Source organism: Thalassophryne amazonica, chromosome 5 (genome assembly GCF_902500255.1).
Source record: "Thalassophryne amazonica chromosome 5, fThaAma1.1, whole genome shotgun sequence".
Lineage (NCBI taxonomy): Eukaryota > Metazoa > Chordata > Actinopteri > Batrachoidiformes > Batrachoididae > Thalassophryne > Thalassophryne amazonica.
Genome location: NC_047107.1, coordinates 129,598,427 through 129,612,808, shown reverse-complemented (window position 1 = coordinate 129,612,808; position 14,382 = coordinate 129,598,427). Strand labels below are relative to the sequence as shown.

At 43.4% G+C, this 14,382-nt stretch overlaps 1 protein-coding gene across 3 annotated transcripts in view; it reads right to left on the bottom strand.

Annotated features, from left to right (window-relative positions):
- ogdha (oxoglutarate (alpha-ketoglutarate) dehydrogenase a (lipoamide)) overlaps positions 1-11,445 on the bottom strand; it is a 129,307-nt gene extending 117,862 nt beyond the window's left edge. For all 3 annotated transcript variants that reach the window (XM_034171373.1, XM_034171371.1, XM_034171372.1), the window contains exons 1-2: positions 11,328-11,445; positions 8,813-9,200 (exon numbers count right to left, since the gene is read on the bottom strand). In XM_034171373.1, the coding sequence (XP_034027264.1) occupies positions 8,813-9,052 (240 nt within the window). In that variant the 5' untranslated portion in view covers positions 9,053-9,200; positions 11,328-11,445. The remainder of the gene's footprint in view (positions 1-8,812; positions 9,201-11,327) is intronic.
- Positions 11,446-14,382: the final 2,937 nt, after the last annotated feature.

Genomic DNA, 14,382 nt, shown 5'->3' with positions numbered 1-14,382 from the left:
TTCTGTTAGCAGAGGGTATAACTGCGTCTGTTAAAAAAACTTTTAACAGGTGGGTGCTGAACTGATTTTAAATTTTAAAAATGCTTGTCACTGTTCGGCTTTGTTTATCGGTTTAAAAGTTATCGGACAAAAATTAATCGGAAGATAATTGGTCCGATCTAAAAACATAATCTGATAATGAAAACATTATCTTCGATAATTATCTGTTATCGGATTATCGGAAGAGTGCCCACCACTGACCACAGGCCATGCATTATTTATGTTTTGTGTCTTTTAGTGAAGTTTTTTTTTTTTTTTTTTTTTTGGATTAAGGCATAACTGTTTCTGTTGCCACATCGTCTGAAATAAAACTGCAGAACACTAAAGCCTAAAAACTAAAAGAAGGAAAAAAATGGGAGCAGTACAGGAGTGGGAGTCATTTTACCAGGAGTGGGACGGGAATGGTTTTTTTTTATTTATTTATCTGGCCCGGGATTGGGATGGGACAGGAATTTTTCTGTGGGAGTGAGATGGGACAGGAGTGAAAATCTACTCCCGTGTCACCCTCTAGTTCGTAGCTTCTTCTTGCGCGATGCTGTGACGGGAAACATTAGATAATGAACATCGCATAGATTAACACGCCTTTTGAAGAATATATTGAACAGAATGTCTTTTCTAAAACCTCCGAAACCGGGCCAGATACCAGGGAAAGCACCAGTCAAACACAAAACATCAAGCCCTGCAAGTGTAGAAGCTTCAAAGAAGAGGAATGAAGAGAAAAGAAGAGAGAGGAAGTTTGTGAGTAGCTGGACACAGGATTATCTGTAGCTAGGGCACAAGGAAGAGGACAACACAATATACTGCCATGTCTGTGGGGATTTTCCTTCAATTGCGGACCAGTAAGTCATTTTTAAATGTTGAAATAAAATAATTTGATTTGCTTTATAAAATACATACTGGAAAATGATCATGCATTGAACAGTGATGAATTTAGAAAACACACAGGAGAGAAGCAGATGCATACTGGCATTTACCAATTATTTAATTTTTTTCCCCACTGATGAACTTCGCAGGAGAGAAACATAATGAGCTATGTCTTGGTTAACGGATTAAACGGCAAGAGGCTATGCATGCAATATGTAATAAAATTTATTTTTTGGAAACTGAATGTTACCACCAACACAGGAGAGTGACAGTATTAACTTTTTCATGAAGTAATATGTCACAGCAAAGTAGATGTGATAAATATTTAATCTGAATCTCAGTCCCAGAAAATGTTGAAATGTAATGATTTTTCTATTTCAGCTGCAATTCTTATGTTGGAATATTAAAGTTAAAGTACTTACAAACAAAAGAAGTATGACAGGTTTTTATTAAGTGACAAGACAGAGCAAAGTAAATGTAATAAATATTTAATTTGAATCTCAGTCCCAGAAAATGTTGAAATGTAATGATTTTTCTATTTCAGCTGCAATTCTTATGTTGGAATATTAAAGTTAAAGTACTTACAAACAAAAGAAGTATGACAGGTTTTTATTAAGTGACAAGACAGAGCAAAGTAAATGTAATAAATATTTAATTTGAATCTCAGTCACAGGTTGTCTGGACAACCAGTTTTTCCTATAGGACAAGTAAACTGCCAGGGTTACTAGTCCTATGGACAAGTACACTAAAAAGCTTAATGTCAATGCCTGTTCTGAGGTGGTCCTCCTTCACTCTTCTAGCCACTCTGCGTACCAGTTCCAGAGTTCTCAGCCCACACTGCCATATTCATGCCCAAGTTCTCTAACTCTTACACTACATTACACGTCATGCGACTAGTCAAAAAAATAGGTAAACAAAAATAATGAAAGTGCTGCAGAGTAAATTCATCTGACACGAATGACAATCATTTAACAAAAAAAAAAAGGTCTACATTTAGTCTGAGCCTCTGACCTAGCTCTCTGCCCCTCAGATTAAAGATACTGTGTGTAGATTTTTCAACACAGCAGCAAACACTACATTTATCAAACAATTTATTTTATTTCTGATTCACTTTAACAAATTTCCGGCCATTTTTGAAGGTGCAAAAACAAAAACTAGACCCAACACTGGTTCCATTTCAACACACCTGCACCCCTACAGAACCATGGATTTACTTTTGTTTACGCTGCCCTTTTTAAATATAATACTACATAATCTTAGACACACTTTCCTTTCTTGGCATCATTTGTCACCTTTCTTAGCATACTTGACTAGCTCCTGAAATTAGCAGCTGTATGAATTGAATTCAGTGCTCAGGCGAGGCAGCTTTGCTGCCTTGAGGTGCTGGGACTCGGTGCTGGGCCTTGAGGCTCATATTTTCAGCACCTAGTGTGTCCTAGTACTCAGTGGCCAAAACCTCTAATGCAACCCTGTTGGTCTTTCAGTCATTACCCAAAGTTCATGACCATAGGTGAGGACAGGAGCATAAATCAAGGGGTAATGTGAGAATCTCGCCTTCAGGTTGAGCTCCTCCTTCACCACGATGGTCGGGTACAGCATCTGTAAAATCAGACACCCGCCTTCCCCATTCTGTCTATCGATAATCGCTCTCCAACAGGGCTGAAACGATTAGTCGAGTAATTCGAATAATTCGATTACAAAAAATGTTCGAGGCAAATTCTGTGCTTCGAAGCTTCGTTTAACATTGTAGTACATATGCCAGGCCTGTGTGTGGCACTGTAATGTCCCAGAAAAACAAACAGAAGAAGACAAGAGCAAGCGCTAATCAAATTAGCACAAAAGCTACAGCTTTCCAATGCGACAGAGTGAAATAAAGCCTTTTAGGAAAAAGACGATCCACGCTGATCATCTGAAATAGCTTACTGTGCATTTAAAGCAAAGCAGTGTGTTTGTTTTCTTAAAAAAAAAACAAAAAAAACAACACAGTTTCATCTGCTGGCTGCTCTACACGCGGTGGCGGCCGGCTGCTGCCTCTCTGCCCGGTGTGAGCGGCTCAGCACTGCCCTCACACAGCTCCATCCCAGCCACAGTCTCTGGAAGAAGTCTATTCTTTCTTCTGTGTTTTGCTTAGACTCGCAATGAGTGTTTCACTTTTTTATTTTCACTTTTTTGGGCAACACATAGTGCTTCACAAACACGGGAACTCAAATAAAATAAAATAATAATAATAAAAGACAGTGACTGCGAGGCTGCATGTTCAACCTCCAGCTGAAAATGAAATGCACTGGCTGACTCCCAGAGAGAGTGTTAAAAAGAAATTCATGCAGGGACCCAGTCCACCACCTTAAGAAATCAATCAATAAAAATGGTTAAATTTTACAAGTTGGGGCAAACAAAAAACAGAAAGCCACAACCCATCGCCATTTCAGCAAAATGTTAAGACTTTGGCTGAGCTCCTGACACCAGGAAAGATCCAAAACTTGTAAAGATGTGAAAAAAAAATACTTACCCAGGAACACAGAAAGGGATACACTATATTTGACATACTCTGTGACACTGTGCCATTACTTAGGGAGAGCCCTGGACTGTTAATGTTTTAAAACGCAAAAGTACTTTTTATCCGATTACTCGATTAATCACAAGAATAATCGACAGAATACTCGATTACTAAAATAATCGATGACTGCAGCCCTACTCTCCAACTTAGCCCCACCCGTGAACAAGACCCTGAGATACTTAAACTCCTCCACTTGGGTCAGAACTCTCCCCTAAAATTGAGGGGGTAGTCCACAGTTTTCAACATATTAATGTTGTTTATATAATGCCTAAATAGCTCCCTGTCATTTAATTGGTGGTTTGTATGTGATGTAATATTGATCATCCGTCCCATTTGCCATTGCGCTCCATTTACCACGCAAATTTAGTTCCATATGTTTTGTACCATTGCACGGTGATGCCCCAGGCTCAGTCAGATGACACCTGGGTGAGACAGGGCACCCCGGTATTGCTACCAAGCTTTGGGGGACACCGTAAGACTGGGAAGAGCACAAGTCCCTTTCCTCTTGTTTATAAATTCGGGTGGCAGGGGGGGAACTCTGACTGTTTTTGCGTATGTACCAAATAGAATTTTGGACTATTTGGCCTTCTTGGTGTCCCTGACTGGAGTCCTGTATGGGGCTCCGGTGGGGGACTCCATTGTTCTGTTGGGGGACTTCAATGCACACGTGGGCAATGACACAGACACCTGGAGAGGTGTGATTCGGACGAACGGCCTCCCTGATCTAAACCCGAATGGTCGTTTGTTATGGGACTTCTGTGCTAGCCCTGGACTGTCCATAACGAACACCATTTGCAAACATAAGGATGCTCATAAGTGTACATACAACCCCTGGCAAAAATTATGGAATCACCGGCCTCGGAAGATGTTCATTCAGTTGTTTAATTTTGTGGAAAAAAAGCAGATCACAGACATGACACAAAACTAAAGTCATTTCAAATGGCAACTTTCTGGCTTTAAGAAACACTATAAGAAATCAGGAAAAAAAATTGTGGCAGTCAGTAACGGTTACTTTAGACCAAGCAGAGAAAAAAAAAATGGAATCACTCAATTCTGAGGAAAAAATTATGAAATCATGAAAAACAAAAGAACGCTCCAACACATCACTAGTATTTTGTTGCACCACCTCTGGCTTTTATAACAGCTTGCAGTCTCTGAAGCATGGACTTAATGAGTGACAAACAGTACTCTTCATCAATCTGGCTCCAGCTTTCTCTGATTGCTGTTGCCAGATCAGCTTTGCAGGTTGGAGCCTTGTCATGGACCATTTTCTTCAACTTCCACCAAAGATTTTCAATTGGATTAAGATCCGGACTATTTGCAGGCCATGACATTGACCCTATGTGTCTTTTTGCAAGGAATGTTTTCACAGTTTTTGCTCTATGGCAAGATGCATTATCATCTTGAAAAATGATTTCATCATCCCCAAACATCCTTTCAATTGATGGGATAAGAAAAGTGTCCAAAATATCAACGTAAACTTGTGCATTTATTGATGATGTAATGACAGCCATCTCCCCAGTGCCTTTACCTGACATGCAGCCCCATATCATCAATGACTGTGGAAATTTACATGTTCTCTTCAGGCAGTCATCTTTATAAATCTCATTGGAACAGCACCAAACAAAAGTTCCAGCATCACCACCTTGCCCAATGCAGATTCGCGATTTATCACTGAATATGACTTTCATCCAGTCATCCACAGTCCACGATTGCTTTTCCTTAGCCCATTGTAACATTGTTTTTTTCTGTTTAGGTGTTAATGATGGCTTTCGTTTAGCTTTTCTGTATGTAAATCCCATTTCCTTTAGGCAGTTTCTTACAGTTCGGTCACAGACGTTGACTCCAGTTTCCTCCCATTCGTTCCTCATTTGTTTTGTTGTGCATTTTCAATTTTTGAGACATATTGCTTTAAGTTTTCTGTCTTGACGCTTTGATGTCTTCCTTGGTCTACCAGTATGTTTGCCTTTAACAACCTTCCCATGTTTGTATTTGGTCCAGAGTTTAGACACAGCTGACTGTGAATAACCAACATCGTTTGCAACATTGCGTGATGATTTACCCTCTTTTAAGAGTTTGATAATCCTCTCCTTTGTTTCAACTGACATCTCTCATGTTGGAGCCATGATTCATGTCAGTCCACTTGGTGCAACAGCTCTCCAAGGTGTGATTACTCCTTTTTAGATGCAGACTAACGCACAGATCTGATTTGATGCAGGTGTTAGTTTTGGGGATGAAAATTTACAGGGTGATTCCAGAATTTATTCCTCAGAATTGAGTGATTCCATATTTTTTCCCTCTGCTTGGTCTAAAAAAAGTAACCGTTACTGACTGCCACAATTTTTTTTCCTGATTTCTTACAGTGTTTCTTAAAGCCAGAAAGTTGCCATTTGAAATGACTTTAGTTGTGTGTCATGTCTGATCTGCTTTTTTTCTACAAAATTAAACATCTGAATGAACATCCTCCGAGGCCGGTGATTCCATAATTTTCGCCAGGGGTTGTAGTACCAGAGCACCGCAGGCCAAAGATCGATGATCAAATTTGTGATTGTATCATATTGATTTGAGGCTGCATGTTCTGGACACTCGGGTGAAGAGAGGGGCAGAACTGTCAACTGATCATCTGCTGGTGAATTGGATCAAAGAGTAGGGGAGGACTTTGGACAAACATGGTAAGCCCAAACGGATAGTGCGGGTGAACTGGGAACGTCTGGAGGAGCCCACTGTCCGACAGGTCTTCAACTCACACCTCCAGCAGAGCTTCTCTAGCATCCCTGTGGAGGTTGGGGGCATTGAACCAGAATGGGCAATGTTCAAAGCTTCCATTGCTGAAGCTGCAGTGGGGAGCTGTGGCCTGAAGGTCTTAGCTGTCTCAAGGGGCAGCAACCCTCGAACACCGCAGTGGACACCGGTGGTCAGGGAAGCCATCCAACTGAAGGAGTCCTTCTGGGATATGTTATCTCAGAAGACTCCAGAGGAAGTTGCAAGGTACCAACAGGCCCAAAGGGCAGCAGCCTCTGCTGTGGGGGAGGCAAAGCAGCGGGTGCGGGAGGAGTTTGGAGCAACCACGGAGAAGGATTTTCGGTCGGCACCAAGGTGCTTCTGGCGGACCGTGAGGCACCTCAGAAGGGGAAAACGGGGAACCATCCAAGCTGTCTACAGTAAAGGTGGGACTCTGTTGACCTCAACTGAGGATGTAATCTGGCACTGGAAGGAACATTTTGTGGAACTCCTGCATCAGACCGGAGCGCCCTCTACAGTAGAGGCAGAGCTGGAAGCTGATGGAGAATTTTAATCAATTTCCCTGCCTGGTGGAAGTCACTGAGGTAGTCAAACAACTCCACAGTGGCAAGGCCCCGGGGGTTGATGAGATCCGTCCAGAAATGCTGAAGGCTCTGGGTGTGGAGGGACTGTCTTGGATGAGACATCTCTTCAGCATTGCATTGAGGTCTGGGACAGTGCCTAAGGAGTGGCAAACTGGGGTGGTGGTCCCCATATTTAAAAAGGGGGACCAGAGAGTGTGTGCCAACTACAGGGGCATCACACTACTCAGCCTCCCTGGTAAAGTCTACTCCAGGGTGCTGGAAAGTAGGGTTCAGCCGATAGCCGAACTGCTGATTAAAGGGGAACAATGCAGGCTCCATCCTGGTCGTGGAACAACTGACCTGTTCTTGGGGGGTGCCTGGGAGTATGCCCATCCAGTCTACATGTGTTTTGTGGACTTGGAGAAGGCGTATGACCGGGTACCCTGGGAGACACTGTGGGAGGTGCTGCGGGAGTATGGAGCGAGAGGATCCCGTCTCAGGGCCATCCAATCTCTCTACTCGCAAAGCAAGAGCTCTGTTCGTGTGCTCGGCAGTAAGTCAGACTCATTTTCAGTGGAGGAGGTTGGCCTCCACCTTGTCACCAATCCTGTTTGTGATATTCACGGACAGGATATCGAGGCGTAGTCAGGGGGAGGAGGATTTCCGGTTTCGTGGGCTCAGGGTCTCATCACTGCTTTTTGCAGATGATGGGGTCCTGTTGGCTTCATTGTCCAGTGACCTCCAACACTCTCTGGATCAGTTCGCAGCCGAGTGTGAAGTGGCTGGGATGAGGATCAGCACCTCTAAATCTGAGGCCATGGGCCTCAGCAGGAAACCAATGGACTGCCTACTCTGGGTAGGGAATACGGCCTTGCCCCAAGACCTTGGGTCTTGTTCACAAGTGAGGGGATGATGGAGCACGAGATTGCCCGAAGAATCGGCGCAGCAGGGGCGGTGCTGCATTCGCTGTACTGTACTGTCACAAAAAGGGAGCTGAGACGAAAGGCGAAGCTCTCGATCTACTGGTCAATCTTCGTTCCTACTCTCACCTGTGGTCATGAGGGTTGGGTCCGAAAGAATTCGACTGCGAGGACAAGCGGCCTAAATGGGCTTCCTTAGGAGGGTGGCTGGTGTCTCCCTTAGAGACAGGGTGAGACGTTTTGTCATCTGTGGGGAGCTCAGAGTAGAGTCGCTGTTCCTTCGCATTGAAAGGAGTCAGCTGAGGTGGTTCGAGCATCTAGTAAGGATGCCTCCCTCAGGAGGTGTTCCAGGCACGACCATTTGGAAGGAGACCCCAGGGAAGATCCAGGACTAGGTGGAGAGATTATATCCCCACACTGGCCTGGGAACGCCTTAGGATCCGACAGTCAGTGGTAGTCAATGTGGCACGGGAAAGGGAAGTCTGGGGTCCCCTGCTGGAGCTGTTGCCCCCATGACCTGAACCCGGAAAAGCGGTTGAAGATGAGTGATGAGTGAGTGTGATGTCAAGGATTTATTTCTGGCATTATACAAATGAATTTTTTTTTATTTGTGCAATGGTAAAAATATTCTATGAGGTGAAAGACAAATACTCCATCTTTCATCTCATGAAATATTATTACCATTGCACTCATAAACACTCATTATTTGTAAAATATTCTCTACAACTCCAGTGAACCAGTATTCTCACATTTTAGATAAACTTTCAAAAACATTTGCTTCTAATTAAGCTGCAATCTCGATTAAGAGTTAGCAGTCACCAGGCAGTAAGTTAGCCCCCCACCCCCCTTGTTTCAACCATGGAAACAAAACCATATGACAGTTTGGGTATCTGAAGTGGAAAATAATAGATGACATTTAAAATCATTTCTGTTCTCATGCCCTCCTTTAGTCAACAGCTCTATGGAGCCCAAATAAATTTAATGTGATGTCAATCAGAAGAAAGTAGCAAATCTGCACGCTTGGACAAGTGAACATGAACAAAAGCTGATAATATTCTTATATAGCGTTATGTGAATCCCCTGTACGCTGGTCTTCCATATCAGCAGGGGGCAGCAGTGCTCCTTACCTTGTGAACACTCTTGGGGTTCTCTAGCCATGCATAGTACATTTCTTCAACATAGTTTGAGCTTGTCCCGTTCAGGAACGGTTCTGAAGCCACCGGTACTGTGTAGCACCTGATTGGCGGAAACGTCCTTGCACCACTGGCAGGAATAATTGTGGTTAGTCGCTGCTGGCTGACAGTCTGAGCCGCCTGGGAGGCGGTGATTGAACACAGACGCGCCGCACAAGTCCTTAAACGATGCATCAGCAGTCTTTATGGTAACACACTGTGGTGTTCAGTCCAAGGCACCGGGATGTCCTCAAACTCCAAACAATGGCGGAAAAATCTTAATCCACAACAGCCGAAAGGGGGGAAAAAAAAAAATCCCAACGTCCACTGGTCCGTGTGTCCACTGAGAGAGAGAGAGAGAGAGAGAAAACAAGAGAGGCTATTTCACATAAAAGCTGTAACGATTCATCAATTGTTAAATTATTTGACCACTACTACAATAAAACCACTGATCAATATTTTCAACATTTTATGAAATTACTGATTAACCAGTTATTAAAAATGACCCATTTCACAGTGGAGAAATCGTGTGGGAAAAACTGAGAAATGTAAACTCAGTCTCCCATTTCAGATTTAATTTTGTTTTTAAACTAGTTTGGGAGGTCCTGCAACATAAAAGTGTGTTATTGATAAACAAATTACACTTTGTTATCAATAACACACACTCACACACTCATCTTCAACTGCTTATCCAATTAAGGGTTGCAGGGGGGCTGGAGCCCATCCCAGCAGTCAGAGTGTGAGGCGGGGTTCACCCAGGACAGGACGCCAGTCAGTCACAGGGCCACATATAGACAAACACATTCACACCAACAGACAATGTTTCCAATCCACCTAACCTGCATGTCTTTGGATGTGGGAGGAAGCTGGAGCACCTGGAGGAAACCCACGGAAACACGGGGAGAACATTCAAACTTCACGCAGAAAGGCCACAGACAGGAAATTAACCCATGACCTTCTTGCTGTGAGGCAACAGTGCTAACCACTAAGCCACCGTGCTGCCGTTATCAGTAACAGTATAGAGGGTTTTCAATCACGTGACCGATTTGCTGCAGGACAGGTGCCGTCTCCATTCTGGATTACAAGGAGGCTGGCGCGTGATAGAAAAATGGAGAGAATGTACAGTTATTACAATGCTTTAAATACTCGAGATAACGCTATTTATCGTGATAGATGTGTAGCAGTTGGTTCAGTGGATCCGTATCTTGTACCAGATAGTGAATTTAGTGTTGATGTAACGAACTGGCCGACAGCGTCACACTGCGATATTGTGAACTAGGAAGCTGCCGACCAGGTCAGCCTCGCCGGCCTCCTGCAGAGCATCACAGCGGAGCTCTGAAAGCGGAGGTCGGTCTTGAAGTCCTGAGCGATTTCTCTCACCAGGCGCTGGAAGGGCAGCTTGCGGATCAGCAGCTCGGTGCTCGAGAACCACAATGTAAATAAGCATCCGTATTGGAAGCGTTCTTGTGTTATCCTCGGCAGTATTTTTTATATATTCTTATATGATTTTATTGCCGAATAAAATAAAATTCTGGTAGCACTGGATTTCTGTTAGCAGCGGATCTCTCTCAGCGCCACAGTGCCGTGAGGCTTCTTCACACCGACATTGAAGCTTCTGCAATTGTTCGCCAAATGCACGTATCGTATCACAGCGACCACCACGTCGTAATCCAGAATGGCTGCGGGACACAAAATGACGTGACCGACACGCTGATCCTTGATCTGTGAGGACCAGGGAGACCATGTCCTCGTCCTCATCAATTATAATCCTTTGTTCACTCCAGCTGTCAAACACCATGATCCTGGGTGACACATAACCACATCTTTGACGTAACAGCATTTTGCGTCATGTTCCAGTTTCTCCTCTGACCCTCTTTCAGGACGAGCTCGTGTGTGACCTTGTTCTGCATGTTGTTCCGAGTCTACTTCGCTCGCCGACTGGACCGCCCATCCCCTACCTCCTAGCCTCCTGATTGGCTGCTTAACAGAAATCCCTTTCAGCGGTAGGACTCCTCGGCTGTCAATCACTTTGTCCTGTCAGAACTTTCTGAAAATTCGCTGATGTCTCAAAACATAATACAAGCAAAAAACTTAAATAATCTAACGCATGAAACGAACAAAATGATCATTTAGTATAAACGCTTTATATCGGCCACAGAGCTAACATCACCAGCCGGTGTTCTTAGCAGTTTTGGTTAGCCGGGCTTTTAACAGTTTACTTTGAAACCAGCCCAACCCACGCCAGGACCCGGTCCTCGGCGACTGCAACCAGCCTGAGAACATTTAATGGCTCGACAGTCCGTCTGTTTGTTTGCTGACTTTCTACACTCTGGTTGCTAGCTGTGAGGGCTAGCGCTAGCCGCGTGCTAGCGTTAGCTCGGCGGGTTTTGTCGGCGTGAATGAGCAGCTCAACGCGACTTAAATCCTCAGTGACCGAGGGCTCAAAAAGCCAGAATCCGCGGTGACTGACCTCCACAGAATAGCTCTTTGCTCCGCCGGAGATCCCGGATGTCCTCCTCCGTCTCCCGGTGAAATAACGTAGAGACCGGAGCTCGAAGAAGGCCTGTGTGACGCACCTGTGACATCACGAGAGGCGGAGCGGTCTACTTCGTGCTGTGATTTGATGGCAGTTGGCGTCCAGCTGGAAGGTCCCGTGAGAGGAACCTGCGGGACGCCGACCTTTGGGCCCAAAAGGAACCTCTCGGTTCTGATTTGTACAAATAAATAGAAATGGAACCATAAGTAAATTGATCAGATCCAATTAAAGTGGCTGATGCTGGAATTTTATTTTGTTGACGTAGTTAAATATCAAAGAGCACAAACAGCAGCAGACAGTGATGGGAATGTTTTATTTGTTGTTGCAGATTGAAATGAGTTACAATCTTTTGGTCAGTTATGTTCTTGCATTTTTTCTCCACACTTTTTCTTTGTAAACTGGGACAAGTTTAAAAGGTGAAGATTCAGTTGTTTTCTCTATTTCGTTTACACATAAAACTCTGAACAAATTTTTGTTCTTTCTTTTTTGGCATCAATCAAATGGCACATAATTTGTTGCATAACTTATCAGCATTTTAAAGTTTTATTTTTGTGCCAACACTCTCAAAACAGCAAATTAAACTGACGCTAAAGCAGATTAAATATTAATATTTCCACTCGGTGCATCCTGCATTCTGATTAGTGGCTCACACCTGCGTTTTTGGTATTTTTACATTAATTTTCTGTGGATAACTTATCAAGTCGCTCCCGTGGATATTTCATATTTGAGTTCAGCTCTGGCAAAATCTGACCCATGAACACGTTGGTGGCCAATCACAGGCGTGATGATCCAAGTGAGAAACACGCCCAAAATAGTCACTAGCCCACATTAGCTAGCAATTTACATAATTCTACTCAAATAAAGTATAAACCTGTCTAAAGACAGACATTACAGTCTGTGTTGACACAAGACTAAATAAGCAAATACACAGTGCCTTCATATAATTATTACTATTCGGGGAGCAACTGAGCTAGCTGTCAAGCTAGCATGGGCTAGCCGAGTTGTTGCAATGGCGTAACAATCCAGTGGCTAGGTAATTAGCATTTGTGACATATTAGTGCATGATTAACTCCACAGTGAACTCACAAGAACCACAAAAAAAAAAATTCCAATGCTGCCCGTTTCCCATGTTAAATTAGCTTTGCCAGCCGCTGGTGTGAGCGATCAACACATGACAAGCAGAAACATTTGGTTAACTGGTAAAGTCAAAATCCCTGTTTGAATGGGTCAAAGTGGTAGGGGCGGGGTCATCTTTGCTCTGCCCCTTAACCTCAAGTGAGTGAAAGAAAAATGCTCCTCCAGAGTTTTAAATCTTTAGAATCAGGCACGTAGCATCAAAAACATGATACACGGCAAAGACGGACACGCAGTCGCTCATACTGTTGAATAAAAATGTGTTTGGTGGCAAGCTAAAAAACAAACACTTGAAATTAATTTTATTTTAAGGCCTTTACAATGTCCAGTGAAAAGGCTCATTCAGTCTGTGATGCCTACGTCTCCCACAATTCTTTCTGCTGCAGAAGGAGCGGGAATTGACCTTCTGACATCAATGCTTCAATTTGATTTACTCAGTAACCAGGAAGTACAAAGAATTACAATATTTTAATGAACTTAAATGTTACACACAACACTAACATTGTTCAAACTGGATTCAAATGCTTGATAACAACAAGTGCTGTTATAGCAAGTAGCTAACTCGCTTGGTTAGCTATAATCACACTCCCAAATCTCACCTTATTAAAATGTTTTAAGAAAAAAAAAAACTGATTTTATTTACAAACTGGATTCATGCGATCTTTCAGAATAACACCAGTTTGAATAATATTCATGTGAAACAGGATTAAAGCATGCCGCTGCAATGCATTCTGGTCTATACGCCGAATCCCTTGCTGTCAGAGCAAACAGAGCTGCAGTCCAATGCTTTGACACGTGAGACAAGGACTTCAAGTCCAGAAATATTTGAACACTGACATGTTATTTTGGCTGTGGCAGCACAATAAAGTTTAAAGTAAAAACTATAATCAGTGCTCTGAGTGAAACACGTGACGCTCACGTTCACGCACGGTCAGTTACATCATAATGTTTGATCACTTCAGTCCAAAAACTGAACCATTTTATCCTCGACTGACACACATTTAGTCCACACGAGCTCCAGACTGCTCGAGTTAAACAGCTACGACCTTGAGTTTTAGCTTTCAAGTATAGGAGACGTGATTTCAGATTAGTGTTTAGCCGTAACTACAGGTGCATTTGTAACAAAGCCCCCAGAAAAGCAACTGTAAATTAATTTAGCTTTTCAAGGTTATCTGAGGTCAAAGGTGATACACAATTTCATATTCTTGTTTGACAGCAGTCACAGGCGTATCGGGAACAAATCTCAAACAAAAAAACAAATGAATTTGGCTTTTCATGGTCACCTTAGATCAAAGGTCACGTGACTCTGACCTCAGACTGATATTGTCAAACTCTACGCTTCCATCATGTTTGCCCTGGTTCAGGTAAACACCGCGTCAGTTTTAGTGTTGGCACTCGGCTCCGTGCAGCCAAAGCAAAAAGAAACGTTTGTCCACGTCCAAATACTTATGAGCCTCAGCATTTGTTCTGACGTTAAACTCCACTGGAGCTGCTCAGGACATGATGTGTCCTCAGCGGGTGCTGAGCAGCACTGACGGAACAGTAGTGGACTGTTTTGTTATTTTTTTTACTTTGAGGTCAGAGTTCAATCCCTGCAGGCGTGCCAGCCACTCGCACAGTCTAGATCTCCAGATTTAACACCTGCAGAGAGTTCAGACCAGAAACGCAGGACGGTGGAGCAGCATTTCAATAACAGTACTGAACAGAGGGGTGGGTCCAAGTGCAAGCTCCTCCTCCCAACCAGCCAATCAGAGCAAAGGTGAGATGATGGTTAATCAGAGGATTTGCTCTCATTTATATTATTTCAAACAACTGATTCAAGCATCCATGAAACCTTAAAGCGAGTCTAACAGCG